The sequence below is a fragment of the Loxodonta africana genome, chromosome 9, assembly GCF_030014295.1.
Source record: "Loxodonta africana isolate mLoxAfr1 chromosome 9, mLoxAfr1.hap2, whole genome shotgun sequence".
NCBI classification, from domain to species: Eukaryota; Metazoa; Chordata; class Mammalia; order Proboscidea; family Elephantidae; genus Loxodonta; species Loxodonta africana.
The window spans coordinates 50,643,698-50,670,669 of NC_087350.1; the positions used below are offsets into that span (position 1 = coordinate 50,643,698).

The 26,972-nt window shown below is 49.5% G+C and overlaps 1 protein-coding gene across 1 annotated transcript in view; it reads right to left on the minus strand.

Annotated features, from left to right (window-relative positions):
* Positions 1 to 26,972, minus strand: part of OLFML2A (olfactomedin like 2A) — a 31,424-nt gene extending 4,452 nt beyond the window's left edge. Inside the window, exons 1-7 of the mRNA XM_003407744.4 lie at positions 26,871 to 26,972; positions 16,939 to 17,202; positions 11,085 to 11,192; positions 7,920 to 8,129; positions 5,046 to 5,295; positions 2,091 to 2,321; positions 860 to 1,045 (exon numbers count right to left, since the gene is read on the minus strand). Of these exons, the coding sequence (XP_003407792.1) occupies positions 860 to 1,045; positions 2,091 to 2,321; positions 5,046 to 5,295; positions 7,920 to 8,129; positions 11,085 to 11,192; positions 16,939 to 17,202; positions 26,871 to 26,972 (1,351 nt within the window). The remainder of the gene's footprint in view (positions 1 to 859; positions 1,046 to 2,090; positions 2,322 to 5,045; positions 5,296 to 7,919; positions 8,130 to 11,084; positions 11,193 to 16,938; positions 17,203 to 26,870) is intronic.

Consider the following 26,972-nt stretch of genomic DNA (forward strand, 5'->3'; position numbering starts at 1 on the left):
ATGGCTCTCAGGTAAGTCCAGACTCCTTCATGTGGCTTATGAGGACTGTCCCACCCTACTCTCTCACCGTTAGCCTTCTCTCTATGCCGCTACACTTCCTCCCATCACAGGGCCTTTGCACATGCTGAGGCTTCTGCCTGGAACACCCTTCTTTCTCCCTTCTGCATGGCTTACTCCTGCTCTTCCTCAGGGCTCAGCTCAGCATCACTTCTTCTGGGAAGCCTTCCCTGACCTCCAGGCTATGTTTCCACAGCCCGGGAGCTCTCCCTCTACAGCTGTGCTGAAATTATCTTTAAGCCTTTGCCTCCTCACCAGACTGTATGTTTCTGAAGGGTGGGGCCATGTCTCAATGTCAGCCCTTCCTATCATGCACCAGATCTGGTAACCACAATCTTGCCCTTCCCTGTGCTAACAGCCCTCGCTCAGACCTGCAGCTCCTCTAAGGCCTGGGGCCCTGCTGTTAATGGGGTGATGACCCCTAGCTCATGGAGTTATGAGGATACCATGAGCCAGCGCACACAGGGCGATTAGCACATGTAAGCACTCAAAAAGCGGAAACTGTAATTACTGTTCTCCTCAAGGTTAAGTTATATCCATAAGGGCAGGACCAGGTCCATTTTGTTTGTGGCTGAATTCCAGCTCCTGAAACAGTGCTAGCTTATGGGGTGCCGTGGGGTCTGGCTGGGTCCCCAGCTCAGTATCCCCTGACTCCCTCGTTGGGGTGCTGGCCATCCCGAGTTAGGTCAGGCTGGGGTCCTGGACCACATGAAACCACAAGGCAAAGGAGGGCCAAGTCTCCATGGGGACCCTCCCCAGGTCACCCACATCTTGCTCCCTTCCCATTTCTGGGGACCCCAACCTTGCTTGAAGTTTTCCAGGTTGCGGAATTCCACCAGGTTGTTTCCATAGTAGTAGTTGGTGATGTAGATCCTGTCGTCTCGCGCTGTGGGGTCCTTCATCCAGGCACCCTCGTGGCGCCCGTAACTGTGGTGCCTCACAGGGGGGTCCACGGCCCGGAGGGTGCCCTCACAACTCACCTCTCTGCCTGTGGGGGGTGAGGGGCACAGCATTTGGTGCATAGACTCAAAAGCCCCAAACTAGGGCAACAATCCCAGGAACATGATCTGGGTCTAACTTAAATCCCTCTTAATGCTTTGTTTGTGGTGGTGTTTTGTTTTTTTTTTCTTTTCACTATTAAAGCAAGCCTGATCATTGTAGAAAACATGGAAAATTCAGAAAAGGAGAATGGAGAAAATAAAAATAATTCAAAATTCCATTAGCCAAAGATATTTTTAAACATATCTTATTTGCTTTCTTTTCTTTTTTTGCATGTATAGTCATGCAGACATACTTTTAAAAGCTGTGATTCTTCTGAATATACAATTTTATGTATCCTGTTTTTTCCCCTCCACTGAGCAATTTGTCACATCATTAAATAGCCCTTTAATGATGTGATTTCAACGTTCTACCAGGGCTACCAGACAGCCCTGTCCTTTAACTTATTTAACCAGTCCCTGAGTGTTAGACCTTTAGGTTATTTCCATTTTCTGACGTTAGAAATAGCACTGGTTAAACCAGTTAGAGCTTCAGCTGTTGTCCATATCGCTGATGGAGTGATCCTTCAGGAAAGATTGCTCAAAGTGGAAGGCACTCCGCCTAGAGCAGGAAATGTTTTTAAGGCTTGTTCTTACAGGTAGCCAAGATGCCTTCCAGAAAGATGGAAATCAATGACTTAATAATGAGCAAGGTTTTGACTGTTTCCAAAAGCCAAAACTATAAATGTGGACATAAAAACAGAGGGCCAAAGGCTGGACAGAGGAAATAAAGACATGAAAACTGATAGGAATTTGATGATGGAATTCCAGGTAACACGTTAAGAAAAATTTGAAGGTACGCTTGCTTTACAGCCATTTTAAATCTTGGCACATTTTCTTGTAAAAGGTCAGGTGATAAATGTTTTAGGTTTGCGGCCACACGTTCTTTTTTTTTTTTTTAAATGCTTTTAAAATGTAAAAACTATTCTTAGCTTAAAAGCTGGGCAAAAACAGGTTGCAGGCTATAATTTGCTGACCCCTGTGAAGCTCACTCACCTTGGCTGGAGACTTCTGGGTGTGAAGGCAGCACAGTGGGCAGGGGACCGGTGGGACGAGTCGGGGCAGGGGTGGTAGCGGGGTCTGAAGAGGGGGTGCTGGGGACCACGTCTGCTCCCTCGGAGGCCCTGGGCCCTGCCTCGCCCTGCTCTGCTGAATTGGGCTCAGGTGGTCTGCCCTCTGCCTTGGGTGGCAGCTGCTCCAGCCAGGAAGTGCCCTTGAGGGTGTTGTCTGAGGAGAGAAGACCCCAAGCTAATATCCCAGCACCTGCTATCCCCTGGGGCCCTGCCCAGGCCCACTGGGCTCCCAGCAGCTCTGGGCACCTTTTTTTTTTTTTAAATCTTTTTATAATTTTCATTGTGCTTTAAGTGAAAGTTTATAAATCAAGTCAGTCTCTCACACAAAAACCCATATACACCTTGCTACACACTCCCAATTACTCTCCTCCTAATAAGACAGCCCGCTCTCTCCCTCCACTCTCTCTTTTCGTGTCCATTTTGCCAGCTTCTAACCCCCTCCATCCTCTCATCTCCCTTCCAGGCAGAAGATGCCAACATAGTCTCAAGTGTCCACCTGATTCTGGGCACCTTTTGAAGGAGGTGAAGGGAAGGACCCCAAGGGAGTGAAAGGCCTTGAAGTGAGAGGTGGGGAGGACTTCACATCCACTAGGCTGAGCTCTCAGCCTGACTCTGCACTCTCCAGCTGGGTGACCTCAGCAAGTCCCCCTGCCTCTGTGGGCCTCAGCTTCCTCCTCTGTGAAATGGGAGTAATAAGGTTCACTGTGTTAGGCTGTTGTGCCAATTAGAGGAAACTATATAAAATGTTTGCATAGATCCTGGCACATAAAAGCATATGAGGTACTAAATATGAGAGCCTTTTCCCTCCTAAGAGGAGCCCTGGTGATGCAGTGGTTAAAGCACTCGGCTAATGGAAATGTCGGCAGTTTGAACTCACCAGCTGCTCCATGGGAGAAAGATGTGGCAGTCTCCTTCTGTAAAGATTTACAACCTTGGAAACCCTACGGGGCAGTTCTACTCTGTCCTAGAGTCACTACGAGTCGGCATCGACTCGAAAGCAGTGGGTTTTGGTTTTGGTTCCCTCCTAAGCATTAAGCACTTTGTGCCAATTCTCTCATTTCCTAGATTTAATTCCAGAAGGTAGAAACCCTTGCTCCATTTTATAGGCTTCCTCCTATTCCTCTCTCCTGGAATCTACCCTTCAGTTTCACTCACCCAAGTGTTTGCCACCTCAGACAGGAGGGGCAGGGGTGGCCAGCTTCCTGTCACCTCTGACCTAGGTCTGTCCGTTTCTCCATGCCCTAGCTTACCTCCTGTCTCTCAGGTCTCAGGTATTCCTGGAATCCCCCTCCCTTATCCCACCCCAACTGGCAGGGGGAAGGCTTTTTCAGTTCCCATGTAGCCTGGTTTGGGGGCTATCTCTGGGTCACCTCCAACCCACACATCTTTCTGGTCCAGGACAAATGGGGGTCTGGGTAGGGAAAACAGGAAGATTCAACACACGCAGCCAAGGGACAAAGACTTCTCAGCTCCAGGGATAGAGTGGAGTAGGGGGTTCCAGCCCCGCTCCACTACCTCCTCAATGTGAAACCCAGGGCCAGTCACTTCAACTCTTTAAGTTTGTTTCCTCACCTGTAAAATATGGTTGCCTTCAGGTTCCAATGAGACAGCATATGTTAAGCATTAGAAAATTGTGATGCCAGAGACAAGGGAATGGCAATGTTGTTGTGATGATGGCCTGTCCCCCAGGGGACAGCCTAGTCAGTTGAGGAGTAGCACAGAGGTCCTGTGACTTGAGGACCATTATGTAACTAACTATACCCCCAACCCCGTGTTGGGCTTCCTCTTTGTCCAGGGGCTTAGCCAGGCCCTGCTGTAGGAGCAGACCCTCTGAGGAGTTTGGTCTTGGCAGCCTGCCGGGCCAGAGGGTTTGTTCCCACAGCCCTTGCTGGCATAGTCAGATGCCTGCAGCTGTTCTGGGACTGTACATTGGCCAGCGGTCAGAGGCTCTGGCACAGCTCAGGGCCAGCAGTTGGCACCAGGAGCTAGGGGAGAGATAATGGCTGAGGGTAGTCCTCCAGGAGGCCCCTGAGAGGACAAGAAACAAAGAGGTTCTTGAAGGAGACTGTCTCTACCTATCCTACTTCTCTTCCCCTTTGGATGTGGGCTGGGCAGAGAGCTTCACTGAAGGAAGTGGTCAGCAGAGTCCAGGAAGTAGGGAGCAGGGGTCCTCCTCAGAGACATCAGAGAAGAGCGGGCATCTGGGGAGACTCTCAGAGGAGGAATCAAGAGCCACAACCAGCAGGGCCAGATAGAAATTTGGGGACTCATGGAGCCTTTGTCTCTTTCATTTCTTAGTGAATTACTGTGTTGCCCTTCACTGGAATCCTACAGGGAATTGCTGAGAGAATACAAGAGTCCATGGGCTTTTCTTTGGGACATATGAAGTGGGAGGAGCTAGCAAGGCCATCCATTCCAAGGCTAGTCTGCAAATGAGGTGCCTCAAGGCCCCATGCCACTTCCCAGATGCCTTGGCCTGGCTGCAGCCCCTATGTTCTCCTGCCCCCACCTGTGGCAATTGCCTGGTTATAGGTGTTTTTCCCACTAGACTGAAAGTTTCATGGAGGCAGGGACTGTGTCTATCTTATAGTAGACCTTCAGCAAACATTTGAATGAATAGGGAGAGGCCCAATGAGGGTGGAGATAGCTTTAAATACAGGAGAGGAACTGAGTGACCCTTCATGTTGGTTATATCATTCCATCCTCGACAGCCCCATGAGGAGGGTATTGCCCCCATTTCACGGATGAGCAAAGAGCACCAGTAGAGCTGAAATCTGAGACTGTCTGGCTGCACAGAAGATGAGGGGGTCCCTGGAGCATCATAGTCCATCCATCAGCAAACTCCCACCCCCAAGGTTTCAATTCCCTTCAAACTCACCAGCCACAGCCTCTGTCGCCTCCTGCCTGCCTGCCTTGTAGTAGGTGATGCCTCGGATCACAGCCTGCTGCTGGGCCAGGGCCCGGGGCTTGGTTGTGGGCTGGGGTAATCGGCCTTTGCCACTCTCTTTCCTCAGCCTCTCTGTCTTCAGCAGCTTCTCCTTAGGGGGTTTTGCGAGGCCTCTGTCTACAAAGCTCTTCTGCATGCTGCCATATTTGTTGATGTCCTTGCCTTTCCCCTCAGCTGTATCCTGGGAGAGAAAGGAAGTCTGAGACTTGTGGGGTGGTAGAAGAGATGTAGGAGCCCTAGTGGCTTAGTGGTTAAGTGCTCGCCTGTTAACTAGAAGGTCAGCAGTTTGAACCCACCAGCTGCTCCACAGTAGAAAGATGTGAGAGTCTGCCTTCCGTAAAGATTACAGCCTTGGAAACCCTATGGGTCAGTTCTATTCTAGGGTCACTATTAAGTCAGAATCATCTTGACAGCAACAAGCTTAGTTTTTTTTTTTCAGAAGGGATGCTGGGGGTAGTCAGTGTGGACCCCACCCAGGAGCTCATGGAGGCTCAGCATGTGGGGGCTAGAATCAGTCATGCTGCTCCAGGCCCTACATCTCAGATGTTCATGAAGTCACAGCTTCCTTTACCCATCACCCCCATGGCTGCTCCATCCATGACTGGGGTGCCTCGGCTTCTCCACTCAGCTCTCTTGCTCCCCTGCAGGCTTGAAGCTCAGCCTGATAAAGTAGATTCCTGACGCATTTCTCAGCTCCTGCTTATTCCTCCCCGGGGGATAGTCTGTTATGATCAGCTCCCTGGGAAGTTAGCCTCACCAGCTGGTGAGGGTACCAGCCCAGTTTCTCTAACTCATTCGTCTTATTGTATAGGCAGTGGAGAGGTTCTCAGGCTCCTGGATAGGCTGACCAACTCATCCCAGAGTGTCCAGAACTCTCCCAGTTTTATCACTAGAAGTCCTGCATCCTGCAAAACCCTTCAGTCCTGAGAAACCAAGGTGGTTGGCCACCCTACCCCTAGGACATGCAGTTTCTAACATTTTACAAATTTTGTTATTTTTCACTTCCTTTTAAGTGCCTTTGATGCTGGCTTGGCACAAGAACACAGGGCCCACGACATCATCCACTGTCAGGCAGAACCTCTGGGAGATATAGTAAGTACAGTATCTAGACGTGCTGCTGTGCCATTGCCCAACTGGCACTGGAATAAACAGGAAGCCAGTCCTTCTTGCTTTATCTGCATCTAGGTGGTTCCAGCTGCAGACACAAATGGCCTATTATTGCAGTGTCAGCACAGAAGCTGAAGAGGTGGTGAGGAAGAACACAGGTTTAGCAGTTACGCAAATCTGAGTTCCAATCCCAGCCCAACCACCCTCTCTCTCTCTCCATGTTTCATTGCCTGACAACTGGGTAATGATTATCCATCCACACAGGTGACTATGGGATTAACTGAGATAATGTCTTTAACGTTAAGGTGTTAAAAAGCAAAGATGTCACTTTAAGGACTAATGTGTGCCTGATCTAAGCCATGGTTTTGTCAATCACCTCATATGCATGAGAAAGCTGGGCAGTGAATAAGACCAAGGAAGAATTGATGTCTTTGAATTATGGTGTTGGTGAGGAATATTGAATACTGAATATACCAAGGACTGCCAAAAGAATGAATAAATCTGTCTTGAATACAGCCAGAATACTCCTTAGAAGTGAAGATAGGGAGACTTCGTCTCACATACTTTGGACATGTTATCAGGAGACACCAATCCCTGGAGAAGGACATCATGCTTTTTAAAGCCGAGGGTCAACGAAAAAGAGGAAGACCCTCAACGAGATGGATTGACATAGTGGCTAGAACAAAGGGCTCAAGCATAACAACGATCATGAGGAAGGCACAGACTGAGCTGTGTTTCGTTCTGTTGTACACAGGGTCGCTGTGCGTCGGAAACGACTTGACGGCACCTGACAACAACAACAACATCTGTAAAAAAAAAGTCAGGTTTAAAGTAGGGATTCTACAAATGTCATATTCCTTCTTCCCCTGCTAACCTAAAAACAAGGCCACTGTGGATGGTTGTGTAGGTTGTGTCCTGCACATGGGCGACTGGCTGGAGAGACAGGAGTGGGGCTGAAATCTAGTCTGCACTCCATTTGCCAAGACACACACCCTGGCATGTGTCTATCACAGGAAGTAGCCTTTTTTATAATTTATCCACCCAAAGCGAGCTCCTCTTTCCAATTTATCTGCTCAGGGCGGGAGTCATTTTTGTACCATCTGTCTGCCTAAAGAAAGTACCTTTTTCAAATTTGTACAAAGGTGTGTTATATGTCATGGGTGACTCTAGCTAATGATAAAACCAGTGCCTCTGCTCCCTTTCTGCTCTGAGCTTGAATATGCAACGTTTGGATGTTTGCAGCAGGAGCTTCCCCACCCCAGGTTGGGTTGGATGAGCAGGTATTAGTCTGCAGGGGTCCCTGAGGCATTGCCTGACCTAGACAGGGGTCTAGCCACAGCAGGGGAGGCTAGAAGTGATTTTTCTGCAGCAGGCCTGGTCTCCTAGGGCCAAGCAGGAAGGGTCATCTCCACAGCCTCATTCTCACTAGTTTGGAAACCTAGGAATGAGAATACCTGCCCAACACCTGGCTTTGAGACCAGGCCCATTGGCTAGAACCCTACATCTGCCCCCAGCTTACCTGTCCTTACTGCATTATAAGTTAATTCCCCCTTCTATCCTGCCATGGACTTTTTAGCCCCTCAGCCCTGTTCTACAGCTCCAAACCCCCATTAAGCTGCTCTTAGGATGGAGGTGCCGGCATGCTGTGCTCCCAAGCCCACCCACCTTCTGGGCCTGTAAGCAGAGGTATGGCCTCACCTGAGCCTTGCTATCAAGGCCTGTGGCAAGGGCGGTGGCAGGGGCAGTGGCTTGGTCCTTCTGCAACAGCTGGAGGCCCAGGCTGGAGAGCTCCTTCTTGATGCTCATCATGATGGCCGAGTGGTTCTCATAGTGCTTCAGCTGGTCACTGAGGTGGCGCATGCTCTCCCTCACCACCTCATTCTCCCGGCTCAGGTTGGTCTTGATGCTCTGTGGGGGCAGGACCCAAAGTCTTTCCTCTACCAGCTCAGACACCCCACCCAGGCAGACACCACAGCTTTTGTCATGAGGCTTTGCTGCCCAATCTCTGACCAGGGCTCATAGGTAGAGGTAGGGGTGGTACCAGCAAGCATGTATGGAACAAAAGATGCTGCTACGGACCCTATAGCTATTTTTCTTTTAAAGGTACTAAGTGAATTAATTAAAAAATAGAAAATGCATGGTCATGGTGCTAGGTTAAAAAGATACAAAAAGGTATTAAAAAATGTTTTCTTCCCACCTTTGTTTCTCAGTATCAACCATTGTTCTGAGTTTCTCATGTATTCTTCCAAAGAGAATCTGTACATTTATAGGGACAAATATATATATATATATATTTTAATATTTTGCTTTTTCACTTAACAGCGTATATGGGAGCTCTTCCATATCTGGATGTCTAGTGCTCCCTATTCCTTTCAATGGCCGCCTAGTACGCCATTGTATGGATGGGCCATAACATATTTAGCCAGCTCCTTATTGATGGTCATTTAGGTTGTTTCCAATCTTTTGCCACTTTAAAATCACTTTTTCATTTAATAAGTAATATATAACTACTTTCTCTTTATAAAATGCTCAAACAACGTAGATGGAGTGAAACGCTGGGGTTTTATCGTAGGTGAGTCTCTGATTGCTCCTAGTCTCCATGTCTCGGACTTCTCTCCTGGGCTATGTTGGCTCCGCCTGAGGCCTCAGCCCTGCCTTACTCCCAGTTTTGTTCTCCTGCCCTGCTTCATAGCCCTCTTGCTGAGGGCCTGGCTCCCTGCCTAGCTCTTACCAGTCCCCGCCCCCTGGATCTACTCCTGGTCCTGAGTCCTGTTAGGAACAGACCAACTGCTCAGAACCACAATGTTCTTTCTGTGTATCCCCCACTACCCCGGAATTCCCCGTTGCTGGGCCAACAATCCCTGCTTCCTACTGTGTCCAGACTGGGCCTTGTACACGGGGCACGCTCAGGAAACCCAGGTGACCTGGCAGGGATAAGCCATAGATTCCCAAAGCCCCAGCAGATCTAGGGTATGTCTGAGATTCCTCTAGCTTCCTAGCTGAAGCAAAAGAGACTAGAGTCAAAGATGGGAAGCACCTCTTTGTCGTGAAGCTGAGGAGCAGCAGATTCATGAATTCAGAATCTCATTCCCAGAATTTCTCACAGAGAAGACAACCTAAAAGTGGTTTACGTCCGGTTAGCCTTTGGTGTGAACACAAACCAGAGACCAAGAGGCAGCTGGGAAGGAATTGAACAGACCTCGGTTCAAATTCTTGCTCTTCACTTCCTGGCTGGGTAACCTTAGACTAGTGACTTTACCCCTCTGAGCCTCAGTTTCCTTGCCTGTAAAATGGTGATCCTCATCATAACAATAACTAAATTGCAGGGCTACTACAAGGATCAGAAAGACCAAGGAAGGTGAAAGTGCATTCTAAATTAGGTTGCACGGAAGAAAGATGTCAAAGTGTATAAGGTAGGGTTTCTCAACCTCAACACTATGGAAGATTGTCCTGTGGGTTCTAAGATGTTTACCAGCATCCCTGACCTCTATCCCACCCCCCGAAGTTGTGGCAACCAAAAATGTCACTAGACATTGCCAAATGTCCCCTCGGGGGCAAAATCACTCCTGGCTGAGAACCACTGGTATAAGGGAAGAAAGCAGAGGGAAACTGGGGCCTCAAATTGCTGCTCGACCCCCTGGAATGTTTTCACTTTGGCTGAGGAAGCCAGCATCTCCAGAGTGAGGCTGCTCTCCCCACCTCCTTGTAGGGTTAGCAAAAAGCTTTTTTTTCCACAGGGTTATCACTTAGTAAAGCACAGTTAACAGAAGCAGAACACAGATAATGCAAAACAGAAGATAATTAAAAAATCATTTCTCTGTGGCTTTGGAAATCATTTCTAATTTGTTCCAGGCCCAGCAGGCGTACCCTCCAGACCATCTGGCTCAGAGTTATGTGAAGTGAGTTAGTATTTCCTGAGAATGCAAGATAAAGGTCAGAGGAGAGTAACTTCAGAGCCAACAACCGTGAGCCTGGCATGTACAGGAAATACTGGTGCACGGTAGAAATTCAACAAATGTTAGCTTTCTCCCATGCAGGCATGGACTTGGCACATGGCAGGTACTCACGAAACACATTTTGAATAATTGTGACCTCAACTTTAGGATTAGTAAAGGGTCAGTCTCCCACCCTGGGGCACAGGATGCCCAGGTGCCCCCTCCCTCTGGAAAGGAAGTTGGGAAAGGAAGCCCCCACGCCTGCTCCTGGCAGCTGCAAGTCCCCAGGTTCCGAGCGGCCCAGTAGAGGCCGGATGCAGGAAACAGGCGGAGGCCAGGCTGTGCCAGCAGATGTATAAACCTCAAACCTGGAGCCTGGACCCCCGCACTTACTCAACTCTGCTCCATCCACAAGGGACAGTCCCAGCCACCCACCCAAGCCGCAGCATACTCACCCTGATCAGGAGAAGATGCTCAGCACCTCTACCTCCACTGGCGGGGGGCACTGGGATAGTCATGCAGCCTGGCCCTTGTAGGCTTGTGCAGCCTGGCCCTTGTGGGCTTGTGTAGTCCTGCCATGCTGCACGACCCCAGCGGGCACCACTCACGTGGCATTCTATATGAATGGTGTCTCAGGAGTTGTGCAATGTACAGCCCCTGGTCCTGGTGAACTGAGAGCACCTGAGAGTTCCAGCCTCTTTCAAACTCTTTCCATACCACCAGCAGGAGCTTTGGTTTCTCCAGCCCTCAAGCTTCCTACAAGTCCCTGAGCAACAGGCAGATCTCTTCCCCAAAGGCTAGACCTGTGACTTGCACCCCCTTCCCAGTTCCTGCTGGAGTTTGGCTTCAGTGACAACCAGGGTCAAGCTAGAATGGCCTAGGCCCCCTCAGACACTGCCCTTGGCCTCCGGCTTCAGCCCACCCTTACCTCTTCCAGCGTGTTCATCTGGGAGGCCACCTTGTGTACGTAGGCGTGCACTTTCATCAGGTCCATGCTATACAGGGTGCCCTCCAGGAGGTCTACCATGGACTGCAGCTGCCCAAGACAGGGTTAGAGTTAGGGAAAGAGTAAAAGAGGACCCCCACAGCAGCTAAGATTGCCAGAATCCTGAGCCTCAGAATAGCCTGCTTTGACCTTCAGCGAGTGCTCACTACACCCCGGTGGTAATTATCAGGAGAAAAGCAACAGATTACATCTTTTGGGCACTTATGATGTACAAGGCACCATGCTAGGGCTTTAATGAGTTATTTCACTTAATCCTCACAACACCATGAGGTACATCGTGGGCCTTGACGGAGGTCCATCCAGATCCCCTGGGATCCCTCTTACTGTATCTGTGCCCATCCCTGGCTTCCGGTGCCTAATGGCCTGCAACTGTGACTCTCTTTGGAAGACCACCCTTGGGCTACTACAGTCATTGTGCCCCAGAAGTGCATGGGGGTGTATATCCTCCTTGGGTGGCCCTTAGGCAATGACTGACTGGTGTAGGCATCTAAAAGCCCAGCTCCCCATAGCCCCCGTGGGGACAAACTGAGCTGTGATTCACACTCCAGGCTCCCCTGGGGATGGGGCTGAGGTTGGGACTCTGTCTTCAATCACAACCTTCTGGGCTTCTGCCCCTTGCCTGTCCTGTTTATCCCTGGGAGCTCTCTCAAAATAAATCACTTGCACACAAATCCTTGCCTCAGGGTCTGCTTGTAGGCACCCAACCTAAGTCAAGATATGAACTAATTTTATCTTCATTTTACAGTAAAGCCCAAGGCCACCCAGCTGTTAAATAGTGGAGCCAGGAGCAGAACCAGATGGTGTACACAAAAGCCTCTTTCCTATCACACATTACTGCTCCTTTCTTGTGTTCATATGGGGAAACTGAGGCCTGGGGAGGGGAAAGGGTTTGCATAGCAGGTCAGCGGCAGATCCTGGAGCAGACTCCAGTCTCCCCTGCCTAGTCCTGGGCTCTTCTCTGCAGCTGCCCCTCCCCTCTCCCCTTCAGTTGTACCTCATCAGGATGTAACACTTCCCTCCAGATGGCCAAGATGCCAGCCGGAGTGTCAGAGAAAACTTGGCACAAGGGGCTGGTTGGGAAATCAGCGTTCCCTGGCTTCTAGGGAAGGGCAGTTCCTCTGGCCCACCCTCTACCCATTCTGAGCCCTGCAGCATTTCTCAGGGCTATTTCCAAAACAATTCTACTCCCACCCTCCCAGGGGTGTTCAAACTGTTTTAAGTCAGGGAGTAAATTAAACCAGGGAGCTTTTCTCTGAGCAGAATCTGATCTCTAAAACAGAAGAAGGGGGTGGAGGGCTCTGATGGAAGCAGAGGTAGGGCCCAGAGCCTTCCTTTTCTGCTCCCCACAACCCTGCTTACGCCCTTGCGGGAGCTGACATGAAACCCCTAGGGGTCTGTGAGCACAGCTGGAGAACCGTGCACATACACCCCTCTGTACCTCAGCTTCCTTCTCAGTAAAACAGGGCAATAGGGCGTGTAAAGAGCACCAACATCTGGACAGGGCTTAGCACAGAGTCGGCACACAGCAAGAGGTTCATGGATATCAGCAACAATGATTACTGTTTTGAGGGGTTAAGTGGGAACCTCGCAGGTTTGCTCTGCTGCCTTCATCACTACCAAAACTAGTTTCTCCAAGCACAGCTTTGACGATGGGTAGATAACTTTCTAAGGAGCCCTGGTGGTACAATGGTTAAGCGTTGTTAACCAAAAAGTCAGTGGTTGAACCCACTAGCTGCTCCATGGGAGAAAAGACCTGGCAATCTGCTCCTGTAAAGATTTCAGCCTAGGAAACCCTATGGGGCAGCTCTACTGTGTTCCATGGGGTCGCTATGGCTTGGAATCGACTTAATGGCATACGACAATAGATAACTTTCTGAGGCTCCCCACAGCCCACATGTGGCCTGTCATCTTCTGAGCCTGGCAGCCAAGCCCTCTATGATCTGCCCCTGTCACCCTTTTCAGCCTCAGCAGATGTTTACTCGGGGCAGGCCTTGGGCCAGGCACTAAAGACAATGATGAGCAGGACAGACATGGACCTTTATCATCCTTCATAGGCTATAAGAGAACACAAGACAGTAACACACAGGTGCCCAGACCAGGGAACACAGATAATAACACATAGGTGCCCAGACCAGGGAACACAGACGATAACACATAGGTGCCCAGACCAGGGAACACAGACAATAACACACAGATGCCCAGACCAGGGAACACAGACACTAACACATAGGTGCCTAGACCAGGGAACACAGACAATAACACATAGGTGCCCAGACCAGGGAACACAGATAATAACACATAGGTGCCCAGACCAGGGAATACAGATGATAACACATAGGTGCCCAGACCAGAGAACACAGACAATAACATAGGTGCCCAGATCATTAATGACAGGGGCACTGACCTTATCTGGGAGTGGGTGTGGATTAGGGAAGGATGCCAGGATTAGGAAGTTTTATTTGAGTTCTGAAGAAGGAGCACAAATTAGGCAAAGATGGCAGAGGAAGGACATTCCCGGCAAAGGACACAGTGTGTGCAAAGGGCTGGAAGTAAGAAGAAACATGCTGAGTTAGAGCAGCACCACTCCAGCTGTGGTCTGTGGACCAGCATCGGTCCGAACCGCACATTACCAGTCCTTCTCATCACAGAAATGAGAGCACGAGTTTAGAAACCTTTATAGCCAATTGACAGAGTAATTTTACATGTGTTGACTCTAATAATAAAACATTGGACTTGTATTCTGTATATCTGTTTTTGTTTTGTTTCATTTTTCCAATAATTCATTTTTATAGAATTTTATAAAGTTATTGGTTCATGACAGATTGGAAATTTTTAAACCAATCCTTCAGCACAGGTGGTTTGACAAGCACCGTGTTAGAGGAGTTGACAGGCAGCCTGTGGACTGGGGCACGGAGGCATCCTGCGCCACACTCACTTGACTTGCTCTCACTGAGAATGCCCTCATTCCTTCTCTGCCTGGTGGACTTCTATACAACCTTCAAGGCCCAGCTCTAATGTTACTCCCTCCTTGGGGCTTACAGTCCCTGGGATATCCCCAGCCCAGCAGCGGTCACTATGCCATTATTGGGGTTAGGAGCTGTGTTCCCCACAAGCCTGGGGATTCTTCAAGGGCAGGGACGAAGTGAAGAGGTAACAGGCATGTCCCTGAAGCCTGCCTGCCCAAGAAAGGGGGAGTTCCAGAATCCCCTCCCTTCTACACAGAGCCATGTAACTAAGGTGAAATCACAACTAGAGTTATTAACTCTAGAGGAAGGGCTGAGGCACAGCATGGGTGCCCCCCCCGCCCCCCCGCCCCATCCTGCACTACAGGCTCCCTTTAGCTCCTCCCCTGAGAGTTGCCCACAGAGAGACTCCTGCTGGTTGGTAGTAGGGGGCGAAGTGAACAGGAGAGGACCTTGTCCTGTCTCCTACTGTCTGCATCCCCTTCTCCTTTTGGGGTTCTTTGGGTACCCCTCAGGTATCAACTCTGCTCCTGGGGTACCACTGAGGTAGGGTATTCGCTCCCCCTCCTCTAACGCCACCTGCTGAGTCTGTACGACCATCACCCCACTCCAGTTCTGTAAGGATGGATAAAGATCCCCCAGCTGTTAGTACACCTAAAAGGCCTAAGTGACAACAGGCTCCTGGCTGAGAGGGCTGCCGGGTGATACCTCCACTGGGCAAGGGGACAGAGCAGAGAATTCCTGGGTTCAAATCTTAGTTCCATCACTTTCTTGCTGCATGATCTTAGGCAACTCACAGCCCTTTCTGGGCCTGAGATTCCTCCTGAGTAAAGCTGAGACCCCAGATTCCTCCCGAGTAAAGCTGAGACCCTAAGTTATTTCTCCAAAGAGTTGTGGCAAGAATTAAATTAGCCAGCGCTTATGAAAGGGCTTTGCATATATGCATATGAAGCATATTTACAATTTGATTATTAAGAGGTTGACTTGAGAAGTGGGGCTTGTCCCTGTAACTGAGGACTGGCTTAAGGCCTGTGTGCCTGGAGTTTGCAGGACCCCAGCAAGGCCCCAGGGAGATAGTATAGCTTAGGAACCTCCAAGTTGTCAAGAGGCCACTTGGCCTAAAATTCAACATCATAACCCCATCCTACCCTCGAACTTCAAGAGTTTTGTATCCATTCAGGTGTTACAAAAATAAAACTAAAGTTAAATTTAAAGAAAACATCTTTAGCCAAATGTTGGAAGACAATTCTCTACAAGACTCTTGCTTTTTCTGGGTGTCTTGCATGCAGAAACACTGACTGCCTTTGTTCCAGGCTATCTGGTTGAAAGATAGAGATAGTGCTTCCTTCTGGGACAAAGGGTAGGCATGCTTCCAAAAAACCAAACTCACCGCCATTGAATCGATTCTGGCATGCTTAGTGCCCATTATAAAGGATCTGGGTTCCCTAAGCTCAGGGTTTCTCTCTTATAACGCACCTCAGTGTGTATGCCGGTGTTAGCTAGCCCTCATTGCACTGCCTTGTGGGAATCGGAGCTGGGAGAAGTGGCATGTACTCTGGCTACTGCTATTGCTGTGAGTAATAAAATCCTGTGTCCCTGACCCAAGGGACTCATGTCTTCTGCCAGCCTCCATGAAACTCTGGCAGGCTAACTTGTTAGCTTGCAAGTAAGGTAATATGACAGACCCTTCACAGTACTTGATACCCAACAGGCAAAAAAGACACTCAAGTGTTTGGAAGAGGTTACAAGATAAAAAGATATTCTCAAAAGACACCAAACAATCCAGTCCTTTACAAAAAGGAAGGCAGGAGAGCAAAGTTGTTTATAATATGCTTTGGACACAAGAGGACCTGGGATTAAATCCTAGCCGCACTAGGTTCACACAGAACTGAGCATGGTACGCATTGCACAAAGGTGTCTGGCTGGCTGTGGGAACTGAGATGTAGCTAGCATGCACTTAACCAAGGCGTGGGTCTTGATGGTGGGCCCTGGCAAGGGGCTGTGTTTCAGAGGTGGTGCCTCTTTCTCATCTGCCTACCTAGAGTGAGGACTTCTAATTCACACAGAAGTATGGTATAGACACAAAGCTGCCTATCATGTGAGTTTGGGCAAGTTCCCTAACTTCTCCAAACCTCAGTTTTCTCACCTATAAAATGAGGACCTGTTAAAAACCCGTTGCTGTCAAGTCAATTCGGACTCATGGCGACCCTAAAGGACAGAGTAGAACTGCCCCATACAAGTTTCCAAGGAGCTCATGGTAGATTCAAACTGCAGACCTCTTGGTTAGCAGCCATAGCTCTTAACCACTATGCCGCTAGGGTTTTCAAAATGAAGACAATGAGCCTATATTTCACAGAACGGTTTAAGGATTTAGAGAAATAATGTGTAAAAGGGGCTTAGCCCAGCATCTGGCATGCAGGTAGTGCTTGAATATAGAAAATGTTATTACTACATTCAAAACTGTAAAATGCCACAATATTTAAAACTTACTAAAAATACACAAGAGAGAGGTGCTGGCAGATGAAATTGGTTTCGGTAAAACACAGGGCGCTGGGATGTGTCAAAGGGACTGGATTGAGGTAAACTAGCCATTAACTAAGGAATCCTGCTACCATCACTTGCTGGCTGAATGGTCTTGGGCAAGAGGTGTCTTCCCCTCATGGAGCCTCAGTTTCCCTACCTGTAAAAGGAGGATGATAACAGCACCTGCCTCACAGAGTGTGTGGAATTTTCACTAGAGAGACAGGGTGGTACCTGATAAGCACCTGCATAGGTGGCGTTCCTGCCCCACACCCTCACCCCAGATAGGCTACCTTAAGGAGCTCCGGCGCCTGCTTCTTGAGCTTCTCCATCTTCCACTCGTTTTCGCAGGGGTTGAGAGAGGAGGGTGGCGCCATACACGAGCAGCGGCAGTCAGAGCCGGAGCTCACTGTCTCCACTGTGTAGAAGTCCTCCACCCGCGCCCGCCCGCTGCGCACCCGGCTGCACGCGTCCTTGCTCAGCGGCCGCAAGATGCACTTGCAGCGGCAGTCCGAGCCCTCCGATGTCATCCGCACCTGGTCCACGTCGCCGAACACCTGCGAGGGAGGTGTGGTTGGGGGGGGAGATGGCAAGAGGGTCTCTGGTGAGTAGCCGGACAGTGTATCCAGCATCCCTGGTGGTGGGCGTCGTTGGAGAAGGCCAATAAGGGAGTAGCTCTTATAGGGAAACAGAAGCTTTACAATAATAGTAACAAAATATTAATAGCTGCTTTGTCAGTTCCTCAAAAAGTTAAATACAGAATTGCTATACCAAAAACCAAACCCATTACCACCCAGTCAATTCCGACTCATAGCAACCTTATAGGACAGAGTAGAACTGCCCCAAGTTTTCAAGGCTGTATATCTTTACTGAAGCAGACTGCCTGCCACATCTTTCTCCCCTGGAGCGGCTGGCAGGTTCCAACTGCCAACCTTTCATTAGCAGCCAAGTGCTTAAGCACGGTGCCACCAGGGCTCCTAGAATTGCTACATGACCCAGCAATTCCACTCCAAAAGAATTTAAAGCAGGGGCTCAGATACTTGTACACCAGTGTTCACCGCAGCATTATTCACAATAGTCCAAAGGGGGAAACAACATAGCATGCATTAGTAGATGAACAGATAAGCTATGATATAGCCATACAAGGGAATATTATTTAGCCATAAAAAAGGAATGAAGTTCTGAGTCCCTGGGTGGTGCAAATGGTTAAGCTCTTGACTATTAGGCAAAAGGTTGGCTGTTTGAGCTCATCCAGACATGCCTTTGAAAGACAGGCCTGGCCATCTGTTTCCGAAAGGTTACAACCTTGAAAACCCTATGGAGCAGTTCTACTCTGCACATGTGAGGTCTCCATGAGTTGGAATCGAATCAACTCGACAACATTACCATGTAACCTAGTAATTCTACTCTTAGGAATTTACCCAGGAGAAATGAAAGCAAATGTCTATATAAAAATTTGTACCCAAAAAGGACTGAACTTCTGATACCTGTTACAATACAATGGGCTCTGAAAATATTATGTTGAGTGAAATGTTCGATACAAAAGGACAAATATTATATGATTCTACTTATGTGAAATACATAAAATAGGCAAATTCACAGAGGAGGAAAATAGATTAGAAGTTACCAGCGGCTGGCGGGGGCGGGGGGGGGGAGGTAGAAAAGAGGGAGTTATTGCTTAATGGGTACAGAGTTTCTTGATGAAAAATTTTAGAAATAGTGGTAATGGTTGTACAACATTGTGAATGTAACTAATGCCACTGAGTCGTCACTTAAATAAATGGTTAAAATGGCAAATTTTATGTTATATATATTTTACCACAATAAAAAATTTTCTAAACTAAAAAAAGGAATGAATTACTGATACATTCTTACATACAACAGGGATAAACCTTGAAAACATTATGTTAATTGAAATAAGCCAGACACAAAAGGCCACACACATATTGTATGATTCCATTTGTATGAAATATCCAAAACAGGCAAATCCATGGAGACAGAAAGCAGACTAGGGGTTGCTGGGAACTGGAGGAGCGGGAAGTGACCACTTCAGGGTACAAGATTTCCTTTTGGGGTGACGAATACATTTTGGAGCTAGAGAGTGGTGATCGCTGCGTTGTGAATGTACTAAATGCCACTGAATTATACACTTTAAAACTGTTAAAATGGTAACTTTTATGTTATGTATTTTACCACAATAAAAACATATATATTAATAATGACCTTTTATTGAGTATTTACTACATCCTAGCTACTTTGCTAAGGTTTCACATGCCTTACAGCCTATAATAATACCTGTGTATGGGAGGGTACTGTTACCTCCAAAATCTTTGCCTCGACCTTTAAGGCCCAAGTGAGCTGACCTTTCCCCCAACTCCTCTTCTTACCACCCTTCCTTTCTGATGGCTCATTCCATTCCAGCCTTAAGGCCTTTGCACGTGTAGTTCCCTTAGCCTGAAACCCTCATCCCCCTGATACTCCCATGGTTTATTCCCTCACATCACTTACTTCTCTGTTCACATGTCATTGCCTCTGAGAAGACTTCCCTGACCACCCACCTCCCATTACTCTTTCTTCTTATCCACTTTGTTTTTCTTTATTACACCTATTACTACCTGAAATATATCTGTATTTACTCATTTTCTGTCTCCCTTACTTCACTGTAGCCACATTAGAGACAGGGACTTCGTCTTGTTCCTTCCTATAACCCCAAAACAATGCCTGCCTAGCCCATGGTGGGTTTTCTACAAATATCTGTTGGATAAATGAGCCTGCATTTTGCAGACGCACTACAGCACAGGCATCTGGAGTCTGGGTTACTAGCTATAAGACCGTGGACACCCCAAACTTTCTGTGCCTCTGTTTCTTCACCTGTAAAACGGGCTCTTGCTTCATGGGGTTTTGTGAAGATTAAATGAGTTAATAATAAAGTTAATAATAAAGGAGAGGGTTGGCATAGTGAGGACTTTTTAAGTGTGAGCCTTTATTAACACAGGTAAAGAAATGGAGACTCAGAGAGGTGAGGTCATATCCCCAAGGTCACACAGCTTCAACATGGCAGATCTGGCTCTGGATCCGGCTACAGATCACAATTGTTGCTCTATGTTCCTTCTCCTATAGACCTGTTTCTCCATGCCCTGTGTGACTTAAACAGGTTGTAAAACCTCCTGGAGTTTCAGTTCCCTCGATGATAAAATGATGGGATGCCACATGCCCAGGTCCAAGTATGCTTAATTGGCCACTGGGGGTAGAAGGATTTTGTGCTTGCAGGAGTCAGCTGCAGGTACCAGGATCAGTCATCACCTCCTGACTGCCTTGCCCTGACATGCCAACTGTGCTCTGGAAGCCCCAATCAGTTTCTCCCCTTGCTGGCTTAGCCATCCCCACCCTGGGCTCCAGGCCCTTGGGATACAGTTATTCACGGCTTGATCAACCACCACCCCAGGACTCAGGGCTAGGAAGCCACCAGAGCCAGGTGAGCTCACTATCCCCTTACGCTTTCTGGCAAGCTCAATGCTCACTGGTGTCTGAGGTCCTCTGGGGAAGAGCCTTAGGCATTTGTTTCTGCTCTAAGTTCTCAGATACCTGTTTGAGCCCTTGGCCTCTGCCACACCCTGGGTGAGAACTGGGGGTGCAGAAGAAATAGATTGAGGTGGGTTCTTGACCTTCTTAGCCATAGTGAACTCTGGAAGATGGAGGAGGACATGCATGAAGACTGTCCGGAAAAGGGTGCCCTTGGAGGTCATCTTTATTGAGAAGGGCATTCCAGGGAGAGCAAATAAGATGTGCAAAGGCAAGTGGGAGCCTGGCACTTTGGGGGGCCTAGAGGTGGTTCACTGTGGCTGGTGCTTGTGGGGAGCCTGGAATGGCAGGATGTGAGGCTGGGGGTGGAGGTGATAGATCCCAGCCATGGAGAGTCCTGAAAACTGGCTGCAGATTTTTGCTGCTTCCTAAAAACACTGGGGAGCCACAGGAGGAATTTAGGCTGGGAGAGTCAGGGTGAGATCTGCATCATAGCAAGTTTACTCAGGCTGCAGTATAGATGGTGGATGGAAGGGGCAAGTCTGGAAGCCGGGAGCCCAGGAAGGAGACATCCACTGGGCACCTACTGAGTGCCGGGGAAGTAGGGGGAGTGTTAGGAATAAACCTTGGGCCATCTACAGCTTTGTGCCCTTGGGTGGATTACTTAACTCTCTGCGCCTGTTATCTGTAAAATGAGGTACTATTTGTGGCTACCCGACAAAGAACTGTGGGAGGACTGGAGAGAATACCGGTGCTCATTCCACTCCAGTCTCTGAATAATATTCCATAATAATAACAGAGTATAGTTGTTATTTTTATTAATCCTGAAAGCGGGTAGGGAATGTTTATCCATTTGTTTCTCCATGTGGGTACATTGGTAGGTATTCTTACCTACCTACTATGTAGCAGGGCCCCACAGATGAGGAAACAAGCTATCAAATCACCTGTTCAAGGAGATTAGAATCCAGGTGGGCTAGACTCCCAGGCCCCTGCTTTTTCTGCAGCCCTGGGCCTCCCACCTGAGGAAGCGGCAAGGCAAAGTAGAGACGGAGGTGGGGAAGGGGGAGGTGGGGAAGGGGACCAGCTATTGGTAGAAGCTTTGTCCTGGGCCCCCTGTGGGCAAAGTGTATTCTGGGTACTGTGGGGGCAATTCTCCCCACCTGTGAACACTGACACAGCCAGGCTGAGGGTCCTGTACATTCCTTAGGCTGCTGCTAGCACCCAGTGGAGTCCTTTCCTTTCAGGATTCCTGGAGTCCCCACCTCTGCTCTGCTAGGATCCTTTGCCACTCCCCGCTCCACTCCTTTAGGTAGGAATGAGGATCCAATGGGTAGATGTAGGTGTGTTCTTAATGGCCAGGCAAGAGAGGCCTCCTTGGGATCTACCCGGACCCCTAACATCCCCCTATCCAGCAGCAGCCTCCATATCAGCCCACAACATTCCTTTTCTCTTCAGATGAGGTGCTACGTCCTGATGAGGAGCTGCCAGGGCCCTGACACCAGCCAGGAGTTGGAAGAGGGCCTGTGCTCCCAGCCTTGGCTGCCAGGAGGCCAGGCCTCGCAAGTGTCCCACCACTGCCCATTCACCACAGTCACCCCCACTTCTGTGGCTGTCTCAGACATGGCCCTACATCCTGTGATTACCAAATTATGTGGTTCTTGTTTGGGGAGGCAGCAGGGTGCCAGGGCTCAAATCCCTGCTCCCACTCCTCTTCCCTGCGTAGCCTTAAGTAGACCTTAAATCTCTCTGAGCCTCAGCGTCCTCATCTCTAAAATGGGGAGAATAAGTCTCTCCTTCTAAAGGTTGTCATGAGGCTGAAACAAGTCAATTCACGCAGAGTGCCTGGCATGGAGCTTGGCACAGAATAACTGCTCTCTATGAGTCAGAATCAACTCGATGGTACTGGGTTTTTTTTTTTTTTAAATGTAGTACATAAAGGAGCCCAGATGGCACAGTGTTTAAAAGCACTTGGCTGTTAACTGAAAGGTCAGTGGTTCAAACCCACCAGCCACTCCATGGGAGAAATATGTGGCAGTCTGCTTCCTTAAAGATTTACAGCCTTGGAAACCCTATGGAGCAGTTCTACCCTGTGTTATAGGGTCGCTATAAGTCGGAATCAACTCAATGACAATGGGTTATGCAGTATCTGCTATGAAAATTGCTGCCAACAACCTTTCCTCGCATTTGCACTTCATTTTCTCTCTTTGCTTGCACCACAACCCCATTTAGAGAGGAGAAATCTGAGCATCAGAGAAGACTAGGAGCTTGGCCAGGGTCACACAGCACAGTCTGACTCCAAAATTTGGTTTACATGTTATTCCTTCCATGGCCACCCACAGCTACCAGGCAAGGTCTTTTCTACCAGCAACTGAGCTGGCCAAACAGATCTACAGAGGAGGAGTCCCTGAACTGGGTGGTGAGGGCAGAAGACCTGGGGATTCCTCTGGGCCTGGCCCACCCTGCCTTTAGCGTGAGGACTAGAGCTGCTGAAGAGCAGAAAAGCCCCCACCTAAGCTCCTCATCTCTCCCTGCAGCTACCTTCAGCACACACTGCTGCCAAATCCCCCAGAAGTGTGGGTGGTTTGAGCTTAAAAAGGTCCTTAGGCATTTGCAAGAAAATCCCACAATAAGAGGGCAAGAGGGAATGCTTGAGGTTTTTCTGAAGACAGATGGCTAAACCTGGCTGGGGTTGGAAAGGAGGTGTCAAGCTGGGAAATGTTTCAGAAGCTGAAAAGGCTCAAACTGTGCCAGCTTGAGGTTGCGTCTTTGCTGTCTTCTCTTGCAGCCAGCCCAGCCTCTTGGCAGGAAATTTTCCATGAGCTTCTGTAGGCAACAACCTCACCTAGAGTCTGTTGCTAGCTGGACACCTCCGCTAGAGGCCCGCAGGCAGCCCAAACTTAATCCACTCAAAATTGGACCCAGGATCTTCTGTCTTCTCCCAAACCTGTGTTCACCTACCTTCTTACCCAAACGAGATCTCTGAGCCTCCTCCCTCTTACCCTGGACAACCTGTCGGTCGCCATGTCCTTTCAATTCTCCCTCCTAAATATCTCCCATTTCTGTTTCCTGCTCCTCCCACTCTGTGGCCATATCCCTTGTTCAGGCTGTACTAACTGTTGCCTCGACAATACAGCAGCCTCCTCTCTGCTGGACTGACCTTGCAAAAACTCCTTTTTGATGATCTATACTACTCTCTTGCTCTACAAATCTCCATGATTCCCTGTCACTTCCACCAGTTTTTAACTGGAGGATTTGCCTCAGAATTATTTGGGGTGCCTCTAGAAAATGAAAATGCTTAGGCCCTCCTCCACACCCCCTGACTCAGACTTCTCCAGGTGACGGTCTAGGCATGTATATTGTTTATAAAGCTCTCAAGGCCATTTGGATGCCCACTTAAGGCATCGCCAAGCTTCCTTAGCTCTCTTTGTCTAGAATATTTGAGCAGCCCCAACCTGACACTTTCAAGCCTCAGTGTTTAAGTCTGTCAAATGGGAGCAATCACTGAAGCCTCAGGGGTTTCCAAAAGGGCTGTGTAAGCTCCTGAATATAAGTGAGGGCATGGGGATGCTCCTCAGGGGATGCTGAGCACACTGAATGCTCCTCGGGACTTTGTTCTGAGTTTACCAGCCAAGGAAATTGTTGGGGCAAGACCTTCCCTGCAGGGAAGGATCCTGTGGGCCTGGATCGGCCCAGCCCTACACTCTTCATGTGCACTACCGTGTAGCCCTTGCCTGCTTCTGAGCTTGTTCCCAATTATGCCCACAGGCAGAAACCCTGGCGCTAAGGCACAGCAACACCTAAGCTCTGGGGACCAGCCTGGCTTGGAACATCTGATCCATCCGGAGGCACCATTGCCCGCCTACTCCAGTCCCTCCTGCTCCCCTGGCCCAGCTCCCACAGGCCTGGCCTTCCATCTATCCTCAAGCCCCAGTCAGCAGGTGGCAGACCGAAGACCTACTTCCCATCTCTGAGCCCTGAATGCATGGAAGAAGCAGGGTACCAGCAACCCTTTTACAGATGAGGAAACTATGAAGAAGAGATGGGGAACTCTCAGCCATATTCTAAGGTCACACAGCAAAAAATGGGTCCCTAGAAGTCTCTGGCACCATACCTGGGTGTGATGTGGATACCTGTCTGTCCATCCCAACTTCCATGCTGGGTAAGCTCCTCAGGAATACCAGGGAAGCTATGAGCTTTCTCTCTCACCCCCAAGCTGGACAAAGCGCTTCCTTAGATGGAAACTCAAATCCTGTTTAGGAGAAACCTTGCTATAAACATGACATTAAAATGCACTGAGTGAGGAACTGGCCGAGACCATAATGTTCTGTGGCAAGTAGCGGGGCAAGCTGTGGGGGCAAGCTACCCTGGTACCCCTAAGCCTCTTAGGCAGGAGAGGGGCTGGATCTCCCAGGAACAAGAAGGCTGAGGAGGAGGCCAGCTTAATCTTTTTGGGCCCTAGATAGGCTTTAAGCCCCAAGCTGGCCCAACCTCCACCCCCACTCCAGGGAAAACAGGACAGGCTTGGAGAGGAAGGAGGAATTGTTATGGGGGAGGGAGAGGGTGATAATGAAAACAGCTCTCTCTGCAGAGCCATCAGAAGTCCGGCTGTGCTAAGGAATGTGGAGTAAATTTACCCATCACTTGATTTTTATTTTTCCCAGCTGGCTGAAGTAGAGGGGAGGTGTCTAGGCAGGAGCTGTGCTGAGTCCCCAGCTGCTTCATCCTCTAAACTCTAGGATGCACCTCTCTGCCCCACCAGCCCCAGCTCGCCCCAGGACAACTAAACACACACACCCCCAACCTAGCAAGTGTTTGGCTGCCTCACTACATAAACAGGGTGTTGGGTTTTCTTTGTCTTTGCTTTGTTTTGAATGTGAGCCCTCCCCCACAAACTCTCCAGCCCCTTTGTGCCTTAAAGGATGCCCAAGACCACATCCCTTCCAGTCTTAGATATCAGGTCACCTGGGGTTTTTGGCTCCGTTGTTCCTCTACCTGAGCCAGGTCGGGGAATACTAGAAGGCAAGGCCCCATATGGAAGGGAAGTTGGGGAGACGTTATTTTTCAGGTGGAGGAACTGAGGCCCAGAGAGGGGCAGGGACTTGCCCAAGGTTGTACAATGAAAGAATGGCAAAGGAAAGGCCAGAACCTAGGTCTTCTGATTCACAAGCAAGCTGCTTGCTGTTCTATATACCCTAGTTTCTCCATCTGTAAAATGTGAATGATATGCATTTCCCTCCTGGTCCCTAGAGTACATGGTGGAGAATACTGCCCATGTGCTTTCCCACCCCAGGCTGAACCTTCAGGCTGAGGGTCTGCTGGTGCATATTGCTCAGTTGCCTGTCACGTGGCTAATGGCTTCTGCTCTTTACCTGTATGTGAATAGGGCAGTTCCACCTTCCACCAGGAAAGAGGCTGGAAAGACACCAAGAGAAGCCACTCCCTTGGTCTCATGCTCTCATGCTCTGAAAGCACTGAAGCTGGGGGGTGGGGGGTGAGGTGGGGGTGGGGGTGGGGGGGTGGAATGTCCAAGACCAAATATCCCTCCCAGCCTGAGAGGTGAGAGACAAAAAGCACTGATCAAGTGGTCTCTGTCACTCTCTCTTCCTCACTGGGTCATTCCTAGAACATGTTTAAGGTGTTCCTGCTCTGATTGACTCCCAGTGCTTACATTCTGGATCTCACACCCTCATTTGAGGGCCCTGTGATAAGATCCCAAATACTCTGCCATAATCACAGTATCATTTATTGGACACCTAACAGGTGCTAAGCACTTCACAGGCATGATCTCATTAAATCCATAGGGCTTCAACTGTGGGGAGTGAGTACTATTATTAACCATACATTTACAGGCTAGGAAGTGGAGGCTCAGAGAGGTGAAGGCACCAGCCCAAGGTCACACAGCTATGAATAGTACATGTGGGATTTGAGCCCAGGTATGCTCCTTGGAAACTCTACGGGACAGTTCTACTCTGTCCTATAGGGTCGCTATGAGTCAGAATCGACTCGACGGCACTGGGTTTGGTTTTTTTTTTTTATGGTTGGCACCAGAGCAGATCCTCTTAGTCACAACAGAGAACAGCTCAGCTCACTTCTGTAGACACCTAGTCCTCCAGAGGGTGCAACCAATCCCTGGCAGGAGTCAGGAGAGTGGCCAGCCCAGTTGGGTACACTGGGGAACGATTCTAGGTCCCCAGCACGGCCTGAAAGCCTTGGCCCAGGGCCTGCTGCAAACCCAGGAGTCATTGGTAGCAGTTACCCAGGGGTCTGTTCCCATCTGGGTCAGCCTCTCAAAGAAATCCGGAGCCAGTTCTCCAGGCTGCCCTGCCCAATGCTCCTGGGAGCCCCTTACCTAGGCTGGGGACTGCGTCTCCTGCCTGCACCCCTCCCTAGCTTCTAGCTCCCCCTCCCTGGTTCTGGGTTTCAGTGCTGATCTTCCCCCGCACCGGACTGGGTCTCAGAGCCCTTCCCTCAGGTTCCAGGTCTCAAGCACCACTACCATCTCCAGCGCGTCTCACCCCACGCGCTCCTCTCCCGGAGTCCTAGCCCCTGCGGCTTCTGCACTAAGCCCCAAGTCAGTCTCCCTTCTCCTTGGTCCTCCGCTCCTGGCCCCGGAGCACGCTCCTCGGCTCAGACCCCCCGGGACAGCGCCCTCTTGCGCTGGGCTCCCCGCCGAGAAGCGCCCGGGTCTGCCCGGAGCGCGTACCTTACTGTCGGCGCGCAACAGGCCGGCGCGCAGCAGCAGCAGCAGCGGCAGCAGAAACAGGCGCAGCGGCCGCGGCCGGGGCGCGAGGGCGGCCGCGGTCAT